The 23,645-nt window shown below is 37.1% G+C and overlaps 2 protein-coding genes across 2 annotated transcripts in view; both read right to left on the bottom strand.

The window, feature by feature from the left end:
* Positions 1 to 8,606, bottom strand: part of sh2b3 (SH2B adaptor protein 3) — a 42,393-nt gene extending 33,787 nt beyond the window's left edge. The window contains exon 1 of the mRNA XM_022675710.2: positions 8,578 to 8,606. The gene's annotated coding sequence lies outside the window, so the exon portion shown is untranslated. The remainder of the gene's footprint in view (positions 1 to 8,577) is intronic.
* Positions 8,607 to 10,351: 1,745 nt separating this feature from the next.
* pheta1 (PH domain containing endocytic trafficking adaptor 1) lies at positions 10,352 to 21,089 on the bottom strand. Its single transcript, XM_049470651.1, has 4 exons — positions 21,020 to 21,089; positions 18,440 to 18,539; positions 17,318 to 17,793; positions 10,352 to 16,370 (listed from the first exon to the last, which is right to left on the bottom strand). The coding sequence occupies exons 3-4, from the start codon at positions 17,759 to 17,761 to the stop codon at positions 15,987 to 15,989; spliced, it is 828 nt and encodes a 275-aa protein (XP_049326608.1). The 5' UTR covers positions 17,762 to 17,793; positions 18,440 to 18,539; positions 21,020 to 21,089; the 3' UTR covers positions 10,352 to 15,986.
* Positions 21,090 to 23,645: the final 2,556 nt, after the last annotated feature.

The following is a 23,645-nucleotide window of genomic DNA, read 5'->3' as shown; positions in this document are numbered from 1 at the left end:
ACCTGTCTGTATAAGATCCCATATTTAATAGTCTGTTTAATAGTCCTAGAGACAGGACTGTATGGAGATACAGATCTGAGATCGAAGGGTTCAGAAACATTTCTGCAGCACTGAAGATGGAAGAAGTTTGGAACCACCAGGAGTTTTCTTAGAGAGATCAGGGTAGAAGTGCTTTATGTCTTATTCAGTAAGATGACCAACAACTCAAGGGTCACTCTGACAGATCCTCAGCATTTCTCTGTGGAGAGAGGAGAATCTAGTTTACCAAAAGGCTCTTAATGCCCGGATCAGACTACACAATTTTAGTCCGATTTAGACCCGATTTTGTCAGAGCAATCAGATTGCCTGCAACGGATCCGAATTTCAGTGTTGAGAGTGATGAAGATCCGTCTAGTGTGAAACAGTAGTAAAATAGTAGTAATTTGACCTGAGCGACAGCATCAGAGCGTCAGACGAAAACACTCTAGCATGTTAGATTTTTTTGTATTTTATTGCCTAGTTTGACTCATGCTGACACATGCTGCTCCCTGATGCTGACCAATAGGAAGATAGAGCTGTCACGCAGGGATGTGGAGAGGATGGACGTAAATGCAGATTATAACTTTAATCATTTTAAACAGTAACTTGCACACAAAGGCCACACTGAACACTGAAACAGAGGGGCTTAAATACACGAGGAGGGTGAGGAACACCTGGGACCAGTAAACGAGGGGGCGGGGTTACAAACAAGACACAAGGTGACAACCTAATGGCTAATGGCTAGGGATGGAGCTCAGACTGGGGTGAAGGTTCTTCTTTCAACAGGACAATGACCCTCAGCACACTGCTAAAACAACAAAGGAGTGGCTCAGAAAACAACTCTGTGAATGTTTTTGATTGGCCGAGCCAGAGCCAGATCCCAGACCAGGATCCGGACCTGATTGTGCATCTCTGATGGACCTCGAGAGGTTCTGCACCGGTTCCAGGAACAGGAGTGCCAAGGTTGCAGCATCATATCTAAAAAAGTGTGAAGCACATTTGCCAAGTACCCTGTGTTTTCTGTACATTTAGGAGTTTAGCTCCACCCACTCATATTAATGTGCTTCAGCCTGGACAATACAATACAGAACATCCAATCAGAGTACAGCTAATTTCTATATTCTCGTAGTCTTACAAAAACTCTAAGCAACTTTACCGGAGATATTTATTTCCAAGTTGTTTTGCAGCATTATTATTGGTCCGTTCATCATGAAGCTCCGATACAATACAAAGAGCAACTACCAGATTCACAGTATGTCATAAAGTGAAAAACAGGACAAATGGAGATAAAATAATGGTTTTGCATGACTGTGTAGAACTGGAAGAAAACAGCACTCTGACATTAGCGAGATGGTAAGTTAGAAACAGTCAGAAACATTTTAAAATAAAGAGATTTTTACATTAATAACAGTCTTTACAATGTCATATGTTACTTTACAACATGTGTAATAATGCCCTGCTAAGTGCAGTTCAGCCACTGACCTAGTCTTAGAGACTCTTAGAGACTCTGTAAAACACCAAATCCACCGGATAACCTACAGTAAGTGTAAGTAACCTACAGTTACTTACACACAGAGGTGGATAGAGTCCAGGTGCAGAAAGTTAAAATCCACCCCGGGGTGGATTTTTACTTTTAACTAGTGAAGTGTAGTTTAGTGTTTAACTAAACATACACCTACCTATCTCAATTGTACTTGGCTGGTGGTGTTTTTCCTCCATAGACTAATTCTAACTATTTGTTTCTTAGCTCTGAATTACTGGGTAAAGTATATAAACACTGATGTGTTATTCGCACAAATAACACAGGAATGAACTGCATGCTGAGAGAAGGCTTCACTGCCCGGCTTCAGCTCTGCCTGTGGGTTAATGACTATAAAGGACAGATAGATCTGTTTAATGTGTTTTTTTGAGATCTTGCATGTTTTTAACATCAGTTATAATTCTATATAAAACGCTGCAGTGTGGGTCAGGCATTAGCTAATTTTACTATCGTTTTTAGCGCCATCGTTTTAGTTCAACTATTTCTGCAAACACACACACACACTCACACACACTAAAATAGCACTGGAGATTTTCCCCCCTTGGCTTCTATTGTGTGTGAGTGTGTGTGTGTGTGTGAGTGTGTGAGAGCGTCACACTTCCTCTGAGAGGGCCAGCCATACTGTTCACATTGTTTATGCCCACCATCTCACCCCAGAGTTCACTCCCTCTCTCTCTCACTCACACACACACACACACACACACTTTCCCTCGCCAACATATATAGCAGCATTTATAATGCACACTTTTAGACAGTGTGTGTGAGAGTGTGTGAGTGTACGTAAGTGTAAAAGACTGCTGGTGAGAAAGTGAGTGTGTGTGTGTGTGACTGGAAGGCCGCTGTGGAAACAGGCGGTCATAAACCGTGCGAGAGAGAGAGTCACGATTCCAGCACACACACACACACACACACACACTCAAACTGCAGGGTCCGTCTGTTACATCCACTTCCTGTGTCTGTAACCGGTCCCTACACACACACACACACACAGAGAGAGAGAGAGAGAGAAAGGAAAAAAAATAGTTTTAACTTATTTAACCTCTCTGATATTTCTCAACACAAGCCTTCTTATGTTCACCATGATTACAAGCTCCGCCCACTTCTCTACTACAATACAGAGTTACTATATTCACTAATACCACTTTACTACAACTTTACAACTGTACACAACACAAGCCTTATGTTCACCATGACCAGAAGAAGCTCCGCCCACTTCTCTACTACAATACAGAGTTACTATATTCACTAATACAACTTAACTACAACTTTACTACTGTACACAACACAAGCCTTATGTTCACCATGACCAGAAGAAGCTCCGCCCACTTCTCTACTACCATACAGAGTTACTATATTCACTAATACCACTTTACTACAACTTTACTACTATACACAACACAAGCCTTATGTTCACCATGACCAGAAGCCCCGCCCACTTCTCTACTACAATACAGAGTTACTATATTCACTAATACCACTTTACTACAACTTTACTACTGTACACAACACAAGCCTTATGTTCACCATGACCAGAAGAAGCTCCGCCCACTTCTCTACTACAATACAGAGTTACTATATTCACTAATACCACTTTACTACAACTTTACTACTGTACACAACACAAGCCTTACTGTATGTTCACCATGACCAGAAGAAGCTCCGCCCACTTCTCTACTACAATACAGAGTTACTATATTCACTAATACCACTTTACTACAACTTTACTACTGTACACAACACAAGCCTTATGTTCACCATGACCAGAAGCTCCGCCCACTTCTCTACTACAATACAGAGTTACTATATTCACTAATACCACTTTACTACAACTTTACTACTGTACACAACACAAGCCTTACTGTATGTTCACCATGACCAGAAGAAGCTCCGCCCACTTCTCTACTACAATACAGAGTTACTATATTCAGTAATACCACTTTACTACAACTTTACTACTGTACACAACACAAGCCTTATGTTCACCATGACCAGAAGAAGCTCCGCCCACTTCTCTACAATACAGAGTTACTATATTCACTAATACAACTTTACTACAACTTTACTACTGTACACAACACAAGCCTTATGTTCACCATGACCAGAAGTAGCTCCGCCCACTTCTCTACTACAATACAGAGTTACTATATTCACTAATACAACTTTACTACCACTTTACTACTGTACACAACACAAGCCTTATGTTCACCATGACCAGAAGCTCCGCCCACTTCTCTACTACAATACAGAGTTACTATATTCACTAATACCACTTTACTACAACTTTACTACTGTACACAACACAGCCTTACTGTATGTTCACCATGACCAGAAGAAGCTCCGCCCACTTCTCTACTGGACTCACAGTGTATTGTGTTCAGACCTAATAATCAATTCTGGATCATTTTTTGGAAATAAATGGATGCTATAAGCTCTGGACCAAATAAATAAAGTACATTCAGATCTTAAAGCAACAAATGCTGAATTCAACACTCGCAGAAACATCTCTAGCTGGAACTCTACCTACGAATGTGGAGCTACAGGATCTACAGGCCCAGCTGTAGCAACATCTGTGGGTAAATGTGCTGCAGGATCTATACAGAACCTGTAGAACACATTTATACCAAAAGTCTAATAACTTTTTAGGGGGTTGAAGAATGAAGGCAGTGTGTACAGCCATAAAATTATAACTGGGCCGGTCAGTTCATGTCAGTCATAAACGGTTATGTTTATTGTGTTTAACACAGAAACAGTATTTCAGTACTGAAGCAGTGAAACACAAATCAGACAAGGATAAATGATTAAAGTGTGCTGAATCTAGAACACTGGAAACATGATAAGCTGAACAATAAACACAGATGATGAATGAAACATTAAATAATATAAAGAGACTTTAGTAAATAATTAAACTTTTACTGTGTTTGGGATGAATAATTCAAAGATTATTAAGTTTATTACTTAAGGTAATAAGTAATATTAAAAATATGGTGGTAAAATTACTATATCAAGATATAAGAGTAACAGTAGTATTATTTATATGTGTATAGTAACAGTAACAATATATTAGAAGTAACAACAGTAGTATATGCGTATAGTAATAGTAACAGTATATTAGCAGTAATAGCAGTAGTATATGTGCATAGTAATAGCATCAGTGTAACAGTAACAGTGGTAGTATATGTGTATAGTAACAGTAAGAGTATATTAGCAGTAATATATGTGTGCAGAATGAGTTATTGCCTCTGGACTGATGCTCAGTGCTGAAGCGTCAGCAGATCTTCTGACAGAGATAATAATAAAACACTTTTATAAACCAAAAAAAAAAAAAAAACACTGCAGGAGGAAACAGAGTGAATCGGTCTGAACTGGAGCTTCATCACTGTCCCACTGCAGCTAACGCTAACGCTAACGCCAACCCACCATTACTCGTTACAGATTTACCAGAGTACTGCACCCGAGTACTGAACACAAATACTGCACCCGAGTACTGCACCAGAGTACTGCACCCGAGTACTGCACCAGAGTACTGCACTAGAGTACTGCACCTCAGTACTGCATTTTAGTTCTTTACCTTAATACTGCACCTCAGTAATTTACCTAAGTACTGCATCAGAGTACTCCTTTTTTAATACTGCACCTCAATATTTTTACTAACGCTACTAAATATACTTTACAATACTACCATTCCTTTACAGCACTAAAGGTACTTTAGAGTACTACCATTACATTTCAAAACTAAACACACTTTACAGTGCAATTATTAGTTTACAGTACAAAACATACTTTACACTATAGAGGGTACTTTACTACTTTACATTACTAACGTAATTCGGTGGCTACCATAAAAAAACACACACACACACACACACACACACAGATGTTGTACAGGTGTGTGTTATTTCTCTCCGCACCATCGCGCTAATGCTAGAGGAAGGTGTGTGTGACGCTCCTTGAGTTCACCAACACACTTCAGCCCCACCACAACAAAGAGCTTTCTATCCTGCACACACACACTATACACAGACTATACAGACTATACACACACACTATACACACACCATACACAGACTATACACACACTATACACAGACTATACACACACACACACTACACACACACTATACACAGACTATACAGACTATACACACACACTACACACACACCATACACAGACTATACACACACTATACACAGACTATACACACACACACACTACACACACACCATACACAGACTATACAGACTATACACACACACTACACACACACACCATACACAGACTATACACACACTATACACAGACTATACAGACTATACACACACACTACACACACACCATACACAGACTATACACACACTATACACAGACTATACACACACACACACTACACACACACCATACACAGACTATACAGACTATACACACACTACACACACACCATACACAGACTATACACACACTATACACAGACTATACACACACACACACTACACACACACTATACATGCACACTACACACACACTATACAGAGGCACACTACACACACACTATACACGCACGCTATACACACACATTACACACACACTACACACACACTCCTCCGCTCTCTCTCAGGGTCAGCTTAACTCCAGTTATTTAAACTCGAGCGACCGTCTGAACAAATACACACACTTCTGAAACTCATACACACTCATACACTCCCCTCTAAATGAGTCAGAGCAGAGTGTGTGTGTGTGTGTGTGTGTGTGTGTGTGTCTGTGATACTCAGCGTTGTTCAAGATTCACTCTGATTTAGTTTTCATGCCAAGCGTTACGGCATTCATTCACCAACAGAGCCTACACACACACACACACACAATATGTACATACAATATATATACATACACATTATATACACAATATATATACACACACTATATATAAACTATACACACACACACACAATACACACATATACTCTATATACAATACATACACACACTATATACAAAATATATACACACACACTATATACAAACTATACACACACACAATACATACATATACTCTATATACAGTACATACACACACTATATATACAATATATACAGACACACTATATACAAACTATACACAGACACACTATATACAAACTATACACACACACTCTATATACACAATATTTATACACACACACACACGCACACATAAGAATATGTCCACAACAACAGAGTGGACAGAATGCAGATATAGCTACATCACTTGAGATATATACAGCTGTGCATATATACTGGGGTGCAGTGTTGTATATACTCTATAGAGTATACACACAACACTACGTACTGTAACACTATATACACAAAATGACACACTTACGTAGTATATAGACACCAATACACGTTGTTATAGAGACCATACCATACACAACACTACACATTGTTATAGAGTCTATATAGAACACTACACACTGTTATAAAATATATACACAACACTATACACGATAATACACTCTATAGAAGTGTGTAGTGTTGTGTATGTACTCTATAACAGTGTGTTGTCTTGAATATAATAGAATATATATACATATATAACACTAAACACAGTTATATAGAGTATATTTTACTATAAATATAAGTGTATAGTGTTAATGTTTTGTCTGCTCAGCCCCTCCCCTACAGGTCTAACTGCTCAGGATGTTTAACATCAGTTACAGTATATTAATATAAGCCTGATACATTACATAACATTAGTCATAAATATATTTTGCTTGTACTTGTAATACTTGTATTACATTTATATAAATCTCATTCAGTACAAATAATGGCCATAAGAAGTACTACAGTACTATTTTTGCATTATACAGGAATGATATATGTTAAAATACATTCTTCCGTTATATAACAGTTATATAGCGAGTATTGCCAAAATGGTAATTACAATATAGAAGGTAGCTATTTTACACTTATTACAGAGGGTATAGATGAACTATAGAAAGTTATAAAACGCTGTGACTGAGACAAGCAGTTTAGAAGAGGAAATAAATTAGATAGATTATGCTACAGTTATAACTACGGATTCACTGAATAATCTGCAACTAAAACGACTATATTTGGACAAAAATATCAATACACACACAATATATGGAAGGCGTAAAACAGATAAAAAGGCTACAAAATATATACCTGCGTTTTCTTTAAAAAGCAAGACAAAAAACAGTTACGCTATTTCAGTTTCAACACGTATCCGTTTTTCAGGGTTCATCCCATATTAAGTGTTTAGTTTCGGTTTTAAACAAAAAAAAAAAAGTCATTTTCGTGCATCTCTAGTAATTACAATAAAAAGTATGTATAATAAAAGGTTATTACATAATAATCTGCTTATAGCTTAGAGTTATAACACTTTATAACAGCGCAATATAAACGGACTAAATGAGGAAATGTTAGTTTATTATTATTAAACTGTTTTTGCAATTGCATTATTTCATAATTTTAAGAAGGCAAAGAAAACAAGTTCATATTCATAAAGTTTTACGAGTTCAGAATTCAATAACCCTGGTTTTAATCACAGCACATTTCATACATCTTGGCATCATGTTCTCCTCCACCAGTCTTAAACACTGCTTTTTGGATAACTTTATGCCACTCAGCACAGTTCAGCTCTGTTATTTTATATATATATATATATATATATATATATATATATATATATATATATATATATATATATATATATATATAGCACTATTATACACACTCACACACTGTACACATTCACACTCCAGACAAAATCTCTCGAATCGCCGCTTTAATCCGGATTAATGACCGCGTCACGGACCGTGCAGACTGTGCACGAGACCCTCGCGCCGCAAAACAAACTTCACCAACAAAATAAAAACAACAAACAAACAAACAAACAGCTCCGCGCGCTCCAACTACACACCGGAAACACGCAAACAACTCCCCCAAAACTCCACAAACAACAAACAACGAGTAAACAAGCAAATAAACAAATATAAAGTGAATATAAACCGCAGCTCCGTACCTGCAGCGCTCGAGCCCGCGGCGCGCATGCTGAATTAAACAGGAGCGAGCGCGAGCCAGCCAGACACACATACACTTTTCAAAATAAAAGTCACTCCACGAAATAATATAAAACCGAAACTTTACATTAACGGTAAAAATTATGTGTTTTATTGGAGATACTGAATAAGAAAAACTTGGCATTTGCCACATAAATAATGCATGTCTAACAAGATCAAATAAATACATTAAAAAAAACTTATATAAAGTATATCCAATGATTCATTTCATTTCTAAATTTATGGATATTGATAATTCATGCTCATTTTGTGGATGTGTTGATGTGTGCACTTATTTTTCCAGTGCAATGTAAAAAAAGATTTATTACAGATTTTGGTTAAAATAGGCGTTTTTACACTTAATTATATAATTTGTTATTATAACAATATAACTATCTATTTACCTGAGTTAAATTTGCGTTTTTAAATAGAATCGATACAAAAAATACAAAGTTCTTCAGGTATTATGATCTGTTTTAGAATGATGATCCATCATTCATCATCGATTAGCCTTCCTCAATTAATGTATTTTTGTTTTTATTGGTAATTCTGTCTCATATTGTAAAGTTATGTAAATAGAACCCATATAACCACCAAACTATGTGGAAATTTACACAACTTAAAGCTATACTTTAAGTTATTGTAACATTTTGTCCTACATATTTTTAATTAGTACATATGCAGTTTAAAATACATTTGAATGAACGATACACGTTAATACTGTTCACACACATGTGAAAATGAGTTTTAATGTACTTTATTTGGCAATCTGCATTAGCCGTTTTAAAATCACATCTCTTGCAAAAGTGCAAAATAGTATTTAATCTAACTACTTTAAAATAAAACAAATTAATCTTTTTAAACTGTAAATACGTCACGACTTTTATTTTGTAAACTTGTTCTCAGCCAACTGAGCTCTTAAAAACTCTGGCTTCACGCGCAGGAAAAAAGCGTAATTCTAAACTTCTTTTAAAAAGTTAAAAAAAGTTTTGTAAACTACAAAGTAAGAGTCACTGCGATGCTCGCGGTCAGAAAATGAAAAAAGAAAATAATATTTTGTGAATTTTAGCAGAACAGAAACAAACTGATCTGTAAAAGATTTTTAAACAACACATTTAATCCGGATTATTATTAAATCCTCCCCTACAATTTAGTAGGAATAGGATTTACAGCTGATTCCGAGTAAAAATAAAAATAACAATTTTTAATATTTTATTTTGTAAAAGTTTATTTTGTAAAACCGGCGACACGGTGTGTTCTGCGGTGCAGCGGCGACACCTGTTGGACAAGCGATGAACTGCAGCGCTTATTTACTTCCTTTAAATCTGCATCTTTTAAAGGCTTTAAATATAAGGATTATATTTAATACATATTTGAGATCTGAGACTTGTGCAATAAATAAATATCCTAAAATAAATCAAATTAAACTTCGATTAAACAAAGTTCTGTTACAATTCTTGTATATTTTTTAATGTGCTATATCATATTGTATGCAATAATAAAATATTTTTTTTATTGTGTTGCAGTAGTGTATTCTTGAATTATTATTTTTTTAATTCAGTGTTTTGTCATATCGCCAAGAGTACCGTTATGTCTGAAAAATACCATGAAATATTGTGATATTATTTTAGAGGCATATCGCCCACCCCTAGTTGCAGCCCTATTTCTGAAATGCCACCATAAATAAAACCCCATGATGTTTCATATGAAAGGAAAACAGAACAAACAGAGCCAAAATTTAATGGAACGACTGTTTATTTGATTGTTTTGAAGAGATTACAGTTTATAGTTCCATTTTTTGAGATTTGTTTTTTTTTGTTTGTTTTAAAGGGAAATAACGGTACCTTAAATGTTTTCAGTATTAAGTAGCTGCTGTAGTTCTAGTGTTCAGTAAAAATCATCAGTAACCGAGAGAGCTTTTATTTTGAAGTAGACCGGGGCTGCACAATATCAACACAACTCTGCTGGTTTGATTAAACTGCCATATATACACTGACAACCCAAGTATTGCTTGGTTTAACACTTCAGTATTAATTTAGGGTGTTTTTACAGCAGAACTATTTGGTTCGGTTAAAATGGACTCTGGCTGGTTTATACCATTAATGCGAATCGACTGAGCAGGTGTGAAAACAGTAATCACACTGGAGCGGTTCACTTGTGGTGAGAACGTGATCTGGTCTCAATTTGAGCCAGATAATACTAATTACCACAGCTATGAATAAACGCTGTCTCTGCTGCTCCACGCTGTTTACAGACTAAGTATGATATGTGCAGCGTTCACTGCTCTGTGTTTAAAAGTGCACCTGCAAATTTTCACTGGTAAACAGATACAGATATACAGATATACACACTGAAACACAGAATCTTTTCACTATATTTACTTTCTTTCTCCCACACCAGACAGCTCTGACCAATCAGAGGAGACTCTGACGTGCTTGTGTGGTTTATTGGTGCGCACTTTAATGCCTTTAGGTTTTTGTACCTGTGTGAAAACAAACCAAACCAAACAAATATAAACCTAAATATTATAGGTGTGAAAACACCCTAATACATACTGCTGTCCCATGACTTTTGGCATGCCAGTGTATATAGCTGTTTATTTGTAGTATTTGCACCACACTTCATAAAATATATGAAAATCTTTTTAATGAACAGAGTTGTTGTTAAAGATTGGCCTGGGTTAAAAATTGTGCTTTTTTACAGAGCTCATTTGCATATCACAGCGTTGTAATTGTTATTAGGAAGGTCACTATTGTGATAATAATTAAAATGTAATATATCACACAGCCCGCGTCTGGAATTAATGATCTGTACAGGATTTGGTCACATTTCGTACCGATGCTGAATGAAGCTGATAAAGATCAAAGAGATTAAAACCAAGAAAAGCAAAATGATTCAAAATATAAATAATAATTGTACATTACTGCTGGTTATGTAATGCACTGTAGATTATATACTGGATGAGTAATAAAACAGATTACTTACACAATTTATAACAAAGTTTCTACACGGTTCTTGGTTAAAACAAAAGCGCATTTACCTTAACGTAACAGATACAGAAACTTGACCTTATTAAACTTAAAAAATGTATTTTTTTAAAGGCGTGTGCTAGTCTTCATCAATAGGCTGTGTAAATTAGAAGGAAAATGGGGAAAATTTTGACATAAAATAATATAATAAACAGTTTATTTTAGCTATTGCTTGTGTAACTTTCAAACAGAAAACTGTTTTAAGAATGAAGATATTTTAAAAAATCATAAAACATAGCAGTCTATTTAACTAATTTCTAACCAAGAACCATGTAAAAACCTTAGTTTTTAAGACTGTAAGAGATCAGATCAGACAGTTTTAGTAGTGAAAGTGAAAGGCGTACTCAGTGTTTTCCCACAGTGAGTTAAAATAAAAAGCTGCTAGTGTCGGTCGCAGAAACACGGCTGATTAAATTCTATAATTCCTCCTCACCAACGATTAAAACCTGCAGAACCTGATCACTCATCACAGTGAGGGTAAAGGAGGCTTTTTAAAATTCTCTACATAATTTAAAGGTTATGATGTGAACAGTCTTTCAGAGTTACGTCCTCAGAAACACATTACAGCACATGGAGAAAAATCTGAGGAGATTCTGCTCCTGAAACATGATTGAAAAACTGCATATCTTTAACATGGTGGAGGAATACAAGCTGCTGGGTGTTGTGCGGCAAAAAAATAGTCCCTAAATTAATTTAATGCAATTTTTACAATCATATCAAAATCCCACTCTGAAGGAGATCGTCTCAAATAAACCCCCACTCTAAATGAGATTGTCTCAAACTAATCCCACTCTGGAAGAGGTAATCTCAATCTGAATGAGATCATTTCGAACAAACCCCCACTGAGAATGAGATCATCTCAATCTGAATGAGATCATCTCAAATAAACCCCCACTGAGAATGAGATCATCTCAATCTAAATGAGATCATCTCAAATAAACCCCCACTGAGAATGAGATCATCTCAATCTAAATGAGATCATCTCAAATAAACCCCCACTGAGAATGAGATCATCTCAATCTAAATGAGATCATCTCAAATAAACCCCCACTGAGAATGAGATCATCTCAATCTAAATGAGATCATCTCAAATAAACCCCCACTGAGAATGAGATCATCTCAATCTGAATGAGATCCTCTCAAACAAACCCCCACTCTGAATGAGTTAATCTCAGTGAATTATGTAGAGAATGTTTAACACTGTTAGCAGGTTCACACTGCAGCACTAAAGGCTAGAAGACCAATCAGTTTGTTTTCCAAAGTCCAGCTCTGGATATTAAATATTTGGTCTGAATCAGAAGCTTTACGCTCATCTGGCTTCACTTCTACATCGAAACCACGAGTGAACAGCCAATCATATTCTGCTACATAATAAGAGAAGTTGGATACAAAATAAAAGGCACTGAAATAATAAATGGCACTTCAAAACAGAAGAAGATAAAAAAAAGTCCAAAATAAAAAAGTTGTAAAAAGGCGTAGAGAAAATACGTTGGTCTTGCATATGATTAAAAAAAGGTATATGAAATGAGTCACTGCCTCGGTTTAAACCGAACCGCCAGATTACCAGATAAACACGAACACTGCTCTCAGATCAGGAGGGAAATATCGTATTTACTACTTCTGTAACAGTCAATGTTTTATCATGATTAGCACGTTAGCTTGTAGCATAGTGGAAACTTTGGCTAAAATATTAGATTGTGGCATTTTGGTACATACTGCTACACATGCTAGTTTGAGGCTAGTGTACAAGCTTTGGCTAAGATATTAGCTTGTGGCATAGTGATGCTGTTGGAGGAGAATGGTTTGTGGCTAGCATGCTAGTTTTGGCTAGCATGGCTATGTTACTCTGATTTGTCTACATAGTTTGTGGCTAGTTTACTAGGTTTGGCTAAGCTAATGCTAGCTTGTATGTTGATTCTACGTGTTGTTTATGTGTTAGTTTGCGGCTAGTGTACTAGCTTTGGCTAGGATGTTAGCTTGCAGCTTGGTCATATATCTATTTGACACGCTAGCTGCCTGGACGCTAGCTTTTTGCTTGGTCATATGTGTAGTTGACATTTTGCAGCTAGTGTACTAGCTTTGGCTAGGATTCTAGCTTGTTCATACGTGTAGCTATTTACTAGTTTTGGCTAAGCTAATGTTGGCTTGTTGCTTGGTCGTACGTGTCGATGATGTGCTTGTTTGCGGCTAGTTGACTTGCTTTGGCTAGGATTCTAGCTTGTTGCTTGTTCGTACATGTAGCTATTTACTAGTTTTGGCTAAGATGTTAGCATTTTGCTTGGTCGTTTGTGTCGTTGACGTGCTAGTTTGTGGCTAGTGTACTAGCTTTGGCTAAGCTAATGTTAGCTTATTGCATGGCACATGTTTGAGGCTTGTGGAAGGCTAGTTTGGGCTGACATGCTAGCGCAGGGCATGGTTGTAACTCTGGTTAGCATGTTAGCGTGTTGCATGATTGATCGCACCTTGGGACAACTTATAGTAATTTGTACCATTATAGTATATAGTATGGCTAGCATGATTTAGCAGCAATGCTGTTTGTTTCATTTTAAATCAGTTTACTCTTTTCTATACATGAAAAAAAAAATGCACATGCTAACTGCTAACGATACTTAAAAAATATTACTCAGCGCTCTAACTTCCCTCTTCGTTTTTTTTTAAAGAAACAAAAGCAAAACATCGTAAACAGAAATCACGTCGTACTTACAAACTCTAAAGTCGTATGTACGAACTTCTGAGGTGAATAGAGGAGCACTACTGCTGTACCGTTACTAAAGCAGAGTGTTTATTATTATTATGGCTCAATTATTATTATGGCTCAATCTGAGAAGGTAGAATCTGGTGTATCTAATAATCTGGCAGCTCTGAGTTTATATAATAAACTCTCTGAAGATTGATAAGAGCTACACTGATAACCCGAGGCCTTCAGCTCCTCCGGTTAGCACACTGCAGACTGGTCTCTCTCTCTGGGCGAGAGAGGTCGTTCTCGAGGAGTAAAGTTCAGGTTTAATACAAGGCAGTTCGGTGGAGCACCAGGGTTTAAAAGAGTCCAGCAGAACCGAGTTGGAGGCTGCCTTCACCAGGGGGCATTCAGGGACCAATCAGAACCAGCCATACTGATACTGATTTCAATAAGAACTTAATCTTAACGATTTTGCAAATATACTCAAAAACCTCACATCAACTTTTATAGAAACGCACAATGTGTTCAGCACTGTTTGGGTTTTTCTAATTAGTTACATTCAATAAATCAGAAACAGAATCTAAAATGTCTAAAATATGAATCGCAATGTCTATTTGATAAGAGGTAACACTACAAAGCATCATACTGTGCTGATATATCATGACTTAGCATGTTAGCTTGTAGCACGGTGGTATACAGTACAGGTCAAACGTTTGGACACTCCTTTTCTCCTCTTCTTCTCTTTCAATGCGTTTTCTTTCTATTTATGATTTTGTGCATTGTTAATTTATATTGAAGACTATATTAAAGCTATTCAGGAATGTAGTAACTTAAAAGTGTTAAAAAAACGAATAAATACTCTGTGAAGCACCATTTAGGTGCTCTTAACTGGAGAGCTTGCAGAAACTTGCAGTTTCTGAGGCTGCTAACTCCTCTGATGTACTCCGATCCTGATGAGTTCCAGTTTCATCATTAGAACGTTTTTGATGGTCTTTTAGTAGTTGTTGCTTCTTATAATCTGGATTAGAACATAACTCAAATATTCACTATTCACTGTATACCTATAACTCTACCTCTTCACTACTTTACTTTAACTGATGCTCTCAAACCTTAACATTAAGAGACAAGAAATTCAAGTAATTAACTCTTGATGAGTTCAGCACAGCTGTTAACTGAAAGCCTGAATTCCAGGAGACTCTACCTCATAAAACTGACTGAGAAAATCCAGCAGAGATGTTCAAAACTGATCATCTAAACAAGAAAAAACACTGAAATTAGAGTGTGTCAAAAATTTTGACTGGTACTGTATTTTTTAATCTTGCTTTAAAAAAAGATAAAAAAGGAAAATGTATTTGTTTGATATAAATTAACTTCTAATCTTTGCACTTGATGTATCCCTAGTCTAGAATCTTACGCCAAAAAGTGCTAAAAATGTAACGTTTAGTGTAGAAAGCCAAAAGGGGACTTTATTACTTAATGTGAACTGATCCTGAACTTTAAAAAGGAAATTGCACTTTGGTCTCCACCCCTACATTCACATGTACGATGCGCTGTGCATCAGCCAATAGGAGACATTCAGGGGCGGAGCTATATTCGGACAGCGTGCCGCAGTGACAGGTCCCGCAGCGTCCCCGGTGAAGGCGTCGTCCTCCTCCCGCCCGTCTCACTGACTCTGCAGCCACTCCACCCGCAGCTCCGCCACCTCCCTCCCGTACCAGTCGTGCAGTTTGGAGAAGCAGCCGGTCTCGGGCGACACCGGGCTCTCCAGAGACCCGCCGGGGGTCTTCCTCCGCGGGGGGATGGGCGGGGGTCTGGCAGAGTCCCCCTGACCCTCCGTCTCCCAGACCACCCCGGACACGCCCCCCTCGCCGTTCACCAACCCGGCGGGTTTATTCCAGGACACGCCGTTCTCCTTCCCGGGAACGCCCAGCGACAGGAAGCCCTCCTCAGGAGAAACGGAGGGCGGGACCTGGGGTCCCTGCAGGGCGGGGGGTCCCGACAGGACGGGCTTCAGGCGTCCTCCACCTCCTCCTCCACCACCTCCCCCCTGCAGGTAAAAAAAAGAGAGCGGGGTTATTCAGATATTCAGTGACACAAAATTACCTTAGCTTTAATTTACCGAATATCAACAAACCAATCAATCAACCTTTACTTTCACTTAAAAATATACTAAGGGTTTACATTTTTAATATTATTTAATATCAAGTTAATTATTAATCAAGTTAATTATTTAATATTATTAATATCAAGTACTGACAGAGCTGGGCGATATGGTACAGTAATATATCACAGTATCTAAAGATAATCTTATGATACGCAGAATTTATCGTGTTTTGACTCACAGACAAAAATGCAACAGGAGGAACAGATTCTTAAAAGCTCCTATTAAAATGCTATTTCATGCATAACGCAGTGATTTATATTCAATTTTGCAGCACATCATTTTTACACTCTCTGTAATTAAATGTACAGTTGGGTCAGTTTTCTTTAAGCAGTGATAATATTCTCCATATGCCTAATGAAATGGCCAGAAAATAAATTTGCGTTCCAAACCGAAGTCTATTGCTTAAATCCAAGCTAATGTTAGACCCATGTTAAAAAATTAGCCCCAAGCAATGTAAAAATATGTTAGACCTTATATTAAAGTTTCTAGCGAACTAGCTTGAATTTTAACCTCAGGCTATTGCTCTAACATTAGCCTGAAGCTAAAACTAGCCACTAGTTATCTGGTTAACATGCTAGTAAGGCCGCAACAACACAGATTAAAAATACAGTTAATATCTGAACAGTAATATACGGAGCCCCTAAGGTAGCCATGACTTATTAAAGTGTGGGAATGAGATAACGAAATTGCGGGGACGACATAAAATGATCAGAAAATGATCATAAGTTGTGGCCATTCATTAGGATCTCGTTCCCATGCTTTAATAAATTGTGGTCACTGAATATTGTTTTTTACATGACGTAGGGGGAGTGTAGTAATGAAAGGCTAACCTGCGTCATGTGTTTTTTGGGTTTGTTCTTGCTCTGTTGCGAGAGCTGCTGAGCCTCCTCCAGCTGTCTCTCCAGCTCTCGCACCAGCAGCCGCATGTAGTCGAATGTGGCGCGAGACAGCGCCTTCACCCACGACTCCATGGCGACCTGCGTGTCGGCGGCGAGTTTGTAGACGCGAGCGCGGGCGCAGTCGAAGCGCACGGCGAAGGCGAACTCCTCGGACTCGGAGTCGCAGAGCTCCACTGTGCATCCCTCCATCACGATCACGCCCACCGGCTCGCGGCTCTCGCGCTCCTCAAAATAAAACAGCATGTTCCCCTTCAGCACACACCAGCGCCGGTGATACGACGGATTACGCTCGCCCTTCTTCCACAGGAAGCCCGTCTTATCCGGCGGAGAGTTACAGGTGGCGTAGTGCGCCACGCTCCGCTCGTTCAGCTTCATCCCTCACGCAGAGACGCAACTACAGGAGGAAGCTGAGGAGAGAAATGATCAATAATCAATCACTTATACAGCAATTAGCACTGGAGCTATGAGGCTAATGTAGCTAACTAAAAAATAAAAGCATATACTTCACCAATTAGCACTGGAGATATGAGGCTAATGAAGCTAGTTACGTATGGAAGCTTACATTCCACCAAATAGCATTGGTGCTACAAGGCAAAAATAACTTTCTGGTAACTTCTGGATATCGAAGTAACTGCTGGATGGCTCCTGTGATGCTGAATAATGCAATAGTGCAATAGCATCAGATTTAGAGATAAAGATGTAATGAGCCAATTAGCTAAATAGCTGAATAAACACTAAAATGTGCAGGGCAGGAGATAATCTAGAGCCAGTTTGGAAAAAACTGCTCTTCTAAGCAGACGTCTAAGGATAAGCAATGTCTACAGTATGGACTGTTATTTAGAAGTGGTAGTTCAGGGGAAGTGTGGAAGTCCTGATAAAGACGTGAAAAATCAACACAGCTGATCTTCTGAAAGCATCTGAAACGAAGCTTCACTGTAACTTAAATGCCAAACAAAGGTGTGGTGAGACAGGTATGTTTGCGAGAGAGAGAGAGAGAGAGAGAGAGAGAGAGAGAGAGAGAGAAAGAGAGAAAGTGAGAATGTGTTTTCTTACAGTTGGGTGGCGAGTCCTGTACACTCGTCCAGCGTCCTCCCTACATATCACCTGCTCACACCAGACCTCGCCATCACACACACACCTGCCCGGTGATCACCTGAACACACACACACAAAACACAGGATGTGATAATGAGTGTAGTCAGTGAAGTCTGTGGTGAGAGTATCTACCTGTAATTAAATCTATATAACATTAAAATACTAAACCCAAATAAACATAAGGAATAAAATCAGTGGTCAATGAGAGTGTCTACCTGTAATTAACTTAATATAACATTAGAATAATAGAATAAACCCAACTTAAAGAAGAAAAAACACATACAGTCTCTACAATTCAGCAGCTTCCTCTATTTCTCGCGCACGGTGAGTAACCACCACGATGGACAAATCTGGAAAGAAGATGAATCTTTTCCAAAGAATCAGATTTCCCAGAGCATTACCCGGACCTACAGGACTCTGATGGTGCTGTTATTTTTCTCTGTAAAGCTGAATTGTGAAAACTTTGGTTGTAAAAAACAATTGAATTAAAACTGAATTTAATTATCTTTATAACCATTCTTTTCACAGGCCAGTATAACTTAAAAAGTGTGCAAATCCTTTATAATGTTCTATATTTCTACATGAATCTGACCTAAAACTTACATTTCTAAAAGTAGTTAAAGAGAACCATATTAAACATACATACAAAACAAACAAGGTAAAAATATTAAACCTGTTTGTTTGTTAATTGAAGAAAATGATCCATTATGACAGATTTGTGAGTGGTAAAAGTATGTGGAATTTGAGGATTAGCAGATCATTTGAAACTGAAATTGGTTCAGCTGTTTTCAATCAACAATCAGGTGTGAGTAGGTGTGAGTGGGCGGAGCCTATTTCATTTCAAAGAACAGTGATCTGCCAGGGGTTTAATCTTCACAACACATGAAGTGAGATTTTTTTCTATAGCACGGACAAAAAAAAAGATTTCTGAGGTGCTCAGAAGGAGAGCTATTGGTGCACAATCTACAGTTAGACATTTTGTGTAGAAATGAAAGGAAATTAGTACCATTATTACCATATTACATTATTATAAGATGAGGGCATGTAATAGCCCACCAGCAAACATAGATCCAAAGGGAGCTTCTAAGCAGCTAAAGGCCATTCTCTTATTAGTGAATGCTAATATTCTTCATTCCACCATCAGGACACACTTAATATTCCAACACCATGTGCTACTCTCCAAAAACAACAGTGCTGCTAGTCTGGATTTTACTAAAGATTACATGGACAAATCAGAAAACTAATGGAACAGTGTTTCGCGGATGGATTAGACTGAAATAGATCTTTTTGGGTTAAAAGAGATTATGTTTGAAAAAGGAAAAACACTACATTCCAGAACAAAACCCCTATTCCATTCGGTCTCAATTGTTCTATTTTCTCATTTGGCTATGCTTCGTGTTTTTAGGACTTTAAAAAATTGTACATACAGTAAGAAGTTCTAGGACGTGAAAATCAGCATAGCATATACACCTCTGGAAAAATAAACAAGAGACCACTTAAAAATTACAAGCCATCAAACCAAACTGAACTGCTTGAATTTTTGCACCAGGTGTAAAGCAGCATAAAGTTATCCAAAAGCAGTGTGTAAGACTGGTGGAGGAGAACATGATGCCAAGATGCATGGAAACTGTGATTAAAAACCAGGATTATTCCACCAAATATTGATTATTTCTCTTATATTGATTATAAACTCTTAAAACTTTATGAATATGAACTTGTTTGTTTTCTTTGCATTATTTGAGGTCTGACAGCTCTGCATCTATTTTGTTATTTCAGCCATTTTTCATTTTCTGTAAATAAATGCTCTGAATGACAATATTTATATTTGGAAAATGTTGTCTGTAGTTTATATAATAAAACAACAATGTTCATTTCACTCAAACATAAACCTATAAATAGCAAAATCAGAGAAACTGATTCAGAAACTGAATAGTTTTAGTAGCTTCCATATCAATAGCAGTAGCTTATCTATGATTATTGAGTGCAATAAAGATAACATTAGATCCTACTGAATACTTTTAATTACACTAAACAGGGCTAAACAGATCAGTAGACCGGAGTAAACACAGCGATTGCTAAAATATCACAACAAAAACGCGGCTTTAGCTGGAATTCTGTTGGAATTCTCCGTTCCACCTTAAATTGTCTCAGTGGCCAGACTGTAACAGCTGTATCTCTTAAGGTGGAACGGAGAATTCCATCACAAACTGGCGATTACGAGCTTAACTTTACTTTTGCGAACACTACTAACCACCCAAACGTTTTAAAAACAGCAAATTACACTTTATAAAAGAAAAACTCGCCTTAAAACACGGATTTTATTAAAAAATAATCCCGCGTTAACTATTTAAACACCCCAGGGTTTAGGGATGGCCAGTCTGAATAATAAACACAGCGGGATTAAACCTGTAAAAACTCACTTTCCATTAAACCCAGCAGCTCCAGCGGACACAGACCGCCTGTAGACTAAATTAAAGACTGTTCTAAAGAAAAACAGACCCTGGTTTTGGGGGTAAATCTGTGTTTTTTCGGGTCTTACCGTCAGTAAAATCCCCACTCCTGCTCCTGCTCCTGCAGCGCTGCTGGCGCTCGCTCTGCTTGGGTTCCGCTCGGCTCGTCACGTGACGCAGCGCGTCATCTTCGACATGTTCGATTAGATTCGACTGCGCCGATTTGTTGTGATCGATTAAAACGATTAAAATGTATTAGAATTAATGATTAATAAAATTGTATTTTTTTTGTTGGACTTAAAAAAAATATATATATATATTTATATGTTTATTTGCAAAAGAAACACACAAAGTTCGGTTTAAGCTCTGTTTACAGAAATATACTAAATTATTAGCCTAAATATATATATATATTAAAAATAAGTAGCTTCAAACTATTAGACATTTAATAAAATACATATTTGATTGGAAGCATAATAGCAAATCCTCTCTTACGTATTATTAAATAATTATTTTTAAAGCAAAATGTTCAGTCTCTGACTCTGGGAATCACAGGAAATCTCACGATACAATATCATCACAATATATTGCCACAATAATGATGATATCTCTGATATCTGTAATGAAATGCATGGTTTTGCGCTACCATTTTGAGTAATTAATCAGTAACTTTAGTAAGGCAAATTATGAAGAGAGTCTTAGAAAGTTTAGATCGCCTGTGTTTTATTAAAAATCTCCATATTTGTCATCAATAATGTAAGATAAGATCAGTTTACTCAATAACTCATCCATCAGGTTTCATCCGCCAAAAACAAACACACACACACCTACTCATATATACACACACCTCCTGTTCTGCTACTTTACAGCGCTAGTTTGGTATAAAACCAAAAAATACAGACCATAAGATGCTTATTAGCTGCTGCTAGTGTTTTTTTTTTTTTTTTTTTTTAGCAATTTTGCTAATTGTTCTTTTTATCACGTTTATTGATATCGCACTAAAACCCACATAATCCAGTCTGTTAGTCTACGTTCACACAGCAGGTAAATGTGGCCCAAATCCAATCTAATATACAATCTGGGTCACTTATAATATGTGGTGTTGAAATCCAATACATATCTGATTCTCTGTAATATGACTCGTATGAGAACTGATGAGACTTTTATGTTAAACAGAAAGAAAAAAAAAAGACTGCCAGCAGAAAGGAAAGTGATGTGCCATCATTTATATTTTTCTTATTTAAAATTTTTATTTACTTTATTTATAATTACTTTATTTTTTTTATTCTAATGTTTTATATTTTCATTCTTGTTCTTTGTTATATTATTCATTTAATCATTTCTTATCATTCTTAACATTTTACTTTACTTTTACTCTTTTTACTTTTTACTTTTATATTTCATAAATTTTTACTTTTTCTGTCATTTGTTTTTTACTGTATTTTAGAATTTCCTGTTTTACATATACATTTTATTGATATACAGTATATTTAAATGTTGATTTAAAATTAGTACTTCTTTTATTATTTTATATTTTTTTACTATTTTATTTCTTTTTTTTCTAATTTATTTTAAAATGTTTTCAAGCCTTGATATGATAAAATGCTTTTCTTGTGAGCTTTTGTTTACATTTCTCCCCGTCTCTCTCTGTCGCGCTTGGCGTGACTTTAGTTTATGCTTGTTCTTGTTTTTCCACCTGTTCTTGGGCTCCCTATCTCCTTATAAGGTCGTTTTTTTGCCGGGCGTGTCCCAATTCTCTAGCTGGGGCAGTGGTAGTGTATTGGAGCACGACCCTGACGACACGGGTTGGATCCCGCGTGAGTAGCGGGTTTATTTGTGTTTATTTATTTATTTTTTCTTTCTTCTTGGGTTTGCCTGCTTTGAGATCAACTGTTCAACAACCCTCTGGGATGGAGAGCTACTAGTCTGTAGCAGCACTCCATCCCACTCCAGCATTACACTTCATTTTACAAAACAGATTTTTTTTTTTGTGGCCTTGTAATAAGCGGAATGTGAACTACAGATGCAGCAGACAGACATCAGGTTGAGGAATTTTAGAAGTATTCCTTTAATCTGTGACAGTAGTTCTGCTTTCAGGCCAGACGGAGCACGACCTCTCCACCCTGACCTCATCCAAACGAACCTGTAGAACATTCATATTCAGAAAACATCAAATACAAACAACACTAAACATCACTTAACATCGAGCTATCCACATTATAGTCGGGATAATAATAAAGTCTTAACATCTCCAGTGTGGGGTGGGGGAGTAAATAAGGAACGACCAAAACAAAAAAAATTAACAATAAAACGTAAAAAAAACGACACGAAATAAGAAAAATTAAACACACATAAACAGTGGACAGTAGTGCTTAGCGATATGGGACCACAGGACTGGGAGAAGAAAACACACTCCTCCTCCAGTTGCTTTTTTTTCTCAGGGGATTCAAACTGCAGTCTGCAAAATTGCTAAATTGTGAGTCAATGTTTGCAGGAAGCCAATTGAGCAAAACATACGATGCACAGTGTGAACCCCCTCTTTAAGGCATGGAGCGTACAGTAATCTCCAGAAGACAAAAAACACACACACAAAAAATAATCACAAAGAAAAGATCATCCGTGTATGAAACAAAACAATCAAACAAAAAGAAAATATCTATATTAAAATAAAGAAATAATAAAAATGAAAAAAAGGTCTAAAACAAACAGACACGA

The sequence above is a fragment of the Astyanax mexicanus genome, chromosome 22 (genome assembly GCF_023375975.1).
Source record: "Astyanax mexicanus isolate ESR-SI-001 chromosome 22, AstMex3_surface, whole genome shotgun sequence".
Lineage (NCBI taxonomy): Eukaryota > Metazoa > Chordata > Actinopteri > Characiformes > Acestrorhamphidae > Astyanax > Astyanax mexicanus.
Note: the sequence above shows the minus strand (reverse complement) of the source record. Positions and strands in the feature narration are given on the sequence as shown.

Coding starts and splice junctions, on each gene's coding strand:
- pheta1 (XM_049470651.1), bottom strand. CDS start 17,761: ATGAAGCTGAACGAGCGGAGCGTGGCGCACTACGCCACCTGTAACTCT. Junction 16,371..17,317: donor CCAAAAAACACATGACGCAG/GTTAGCCTTTCA, acceptor TTTTACCTGCAG/GGGGGAGGTGGTGGAGGAGG.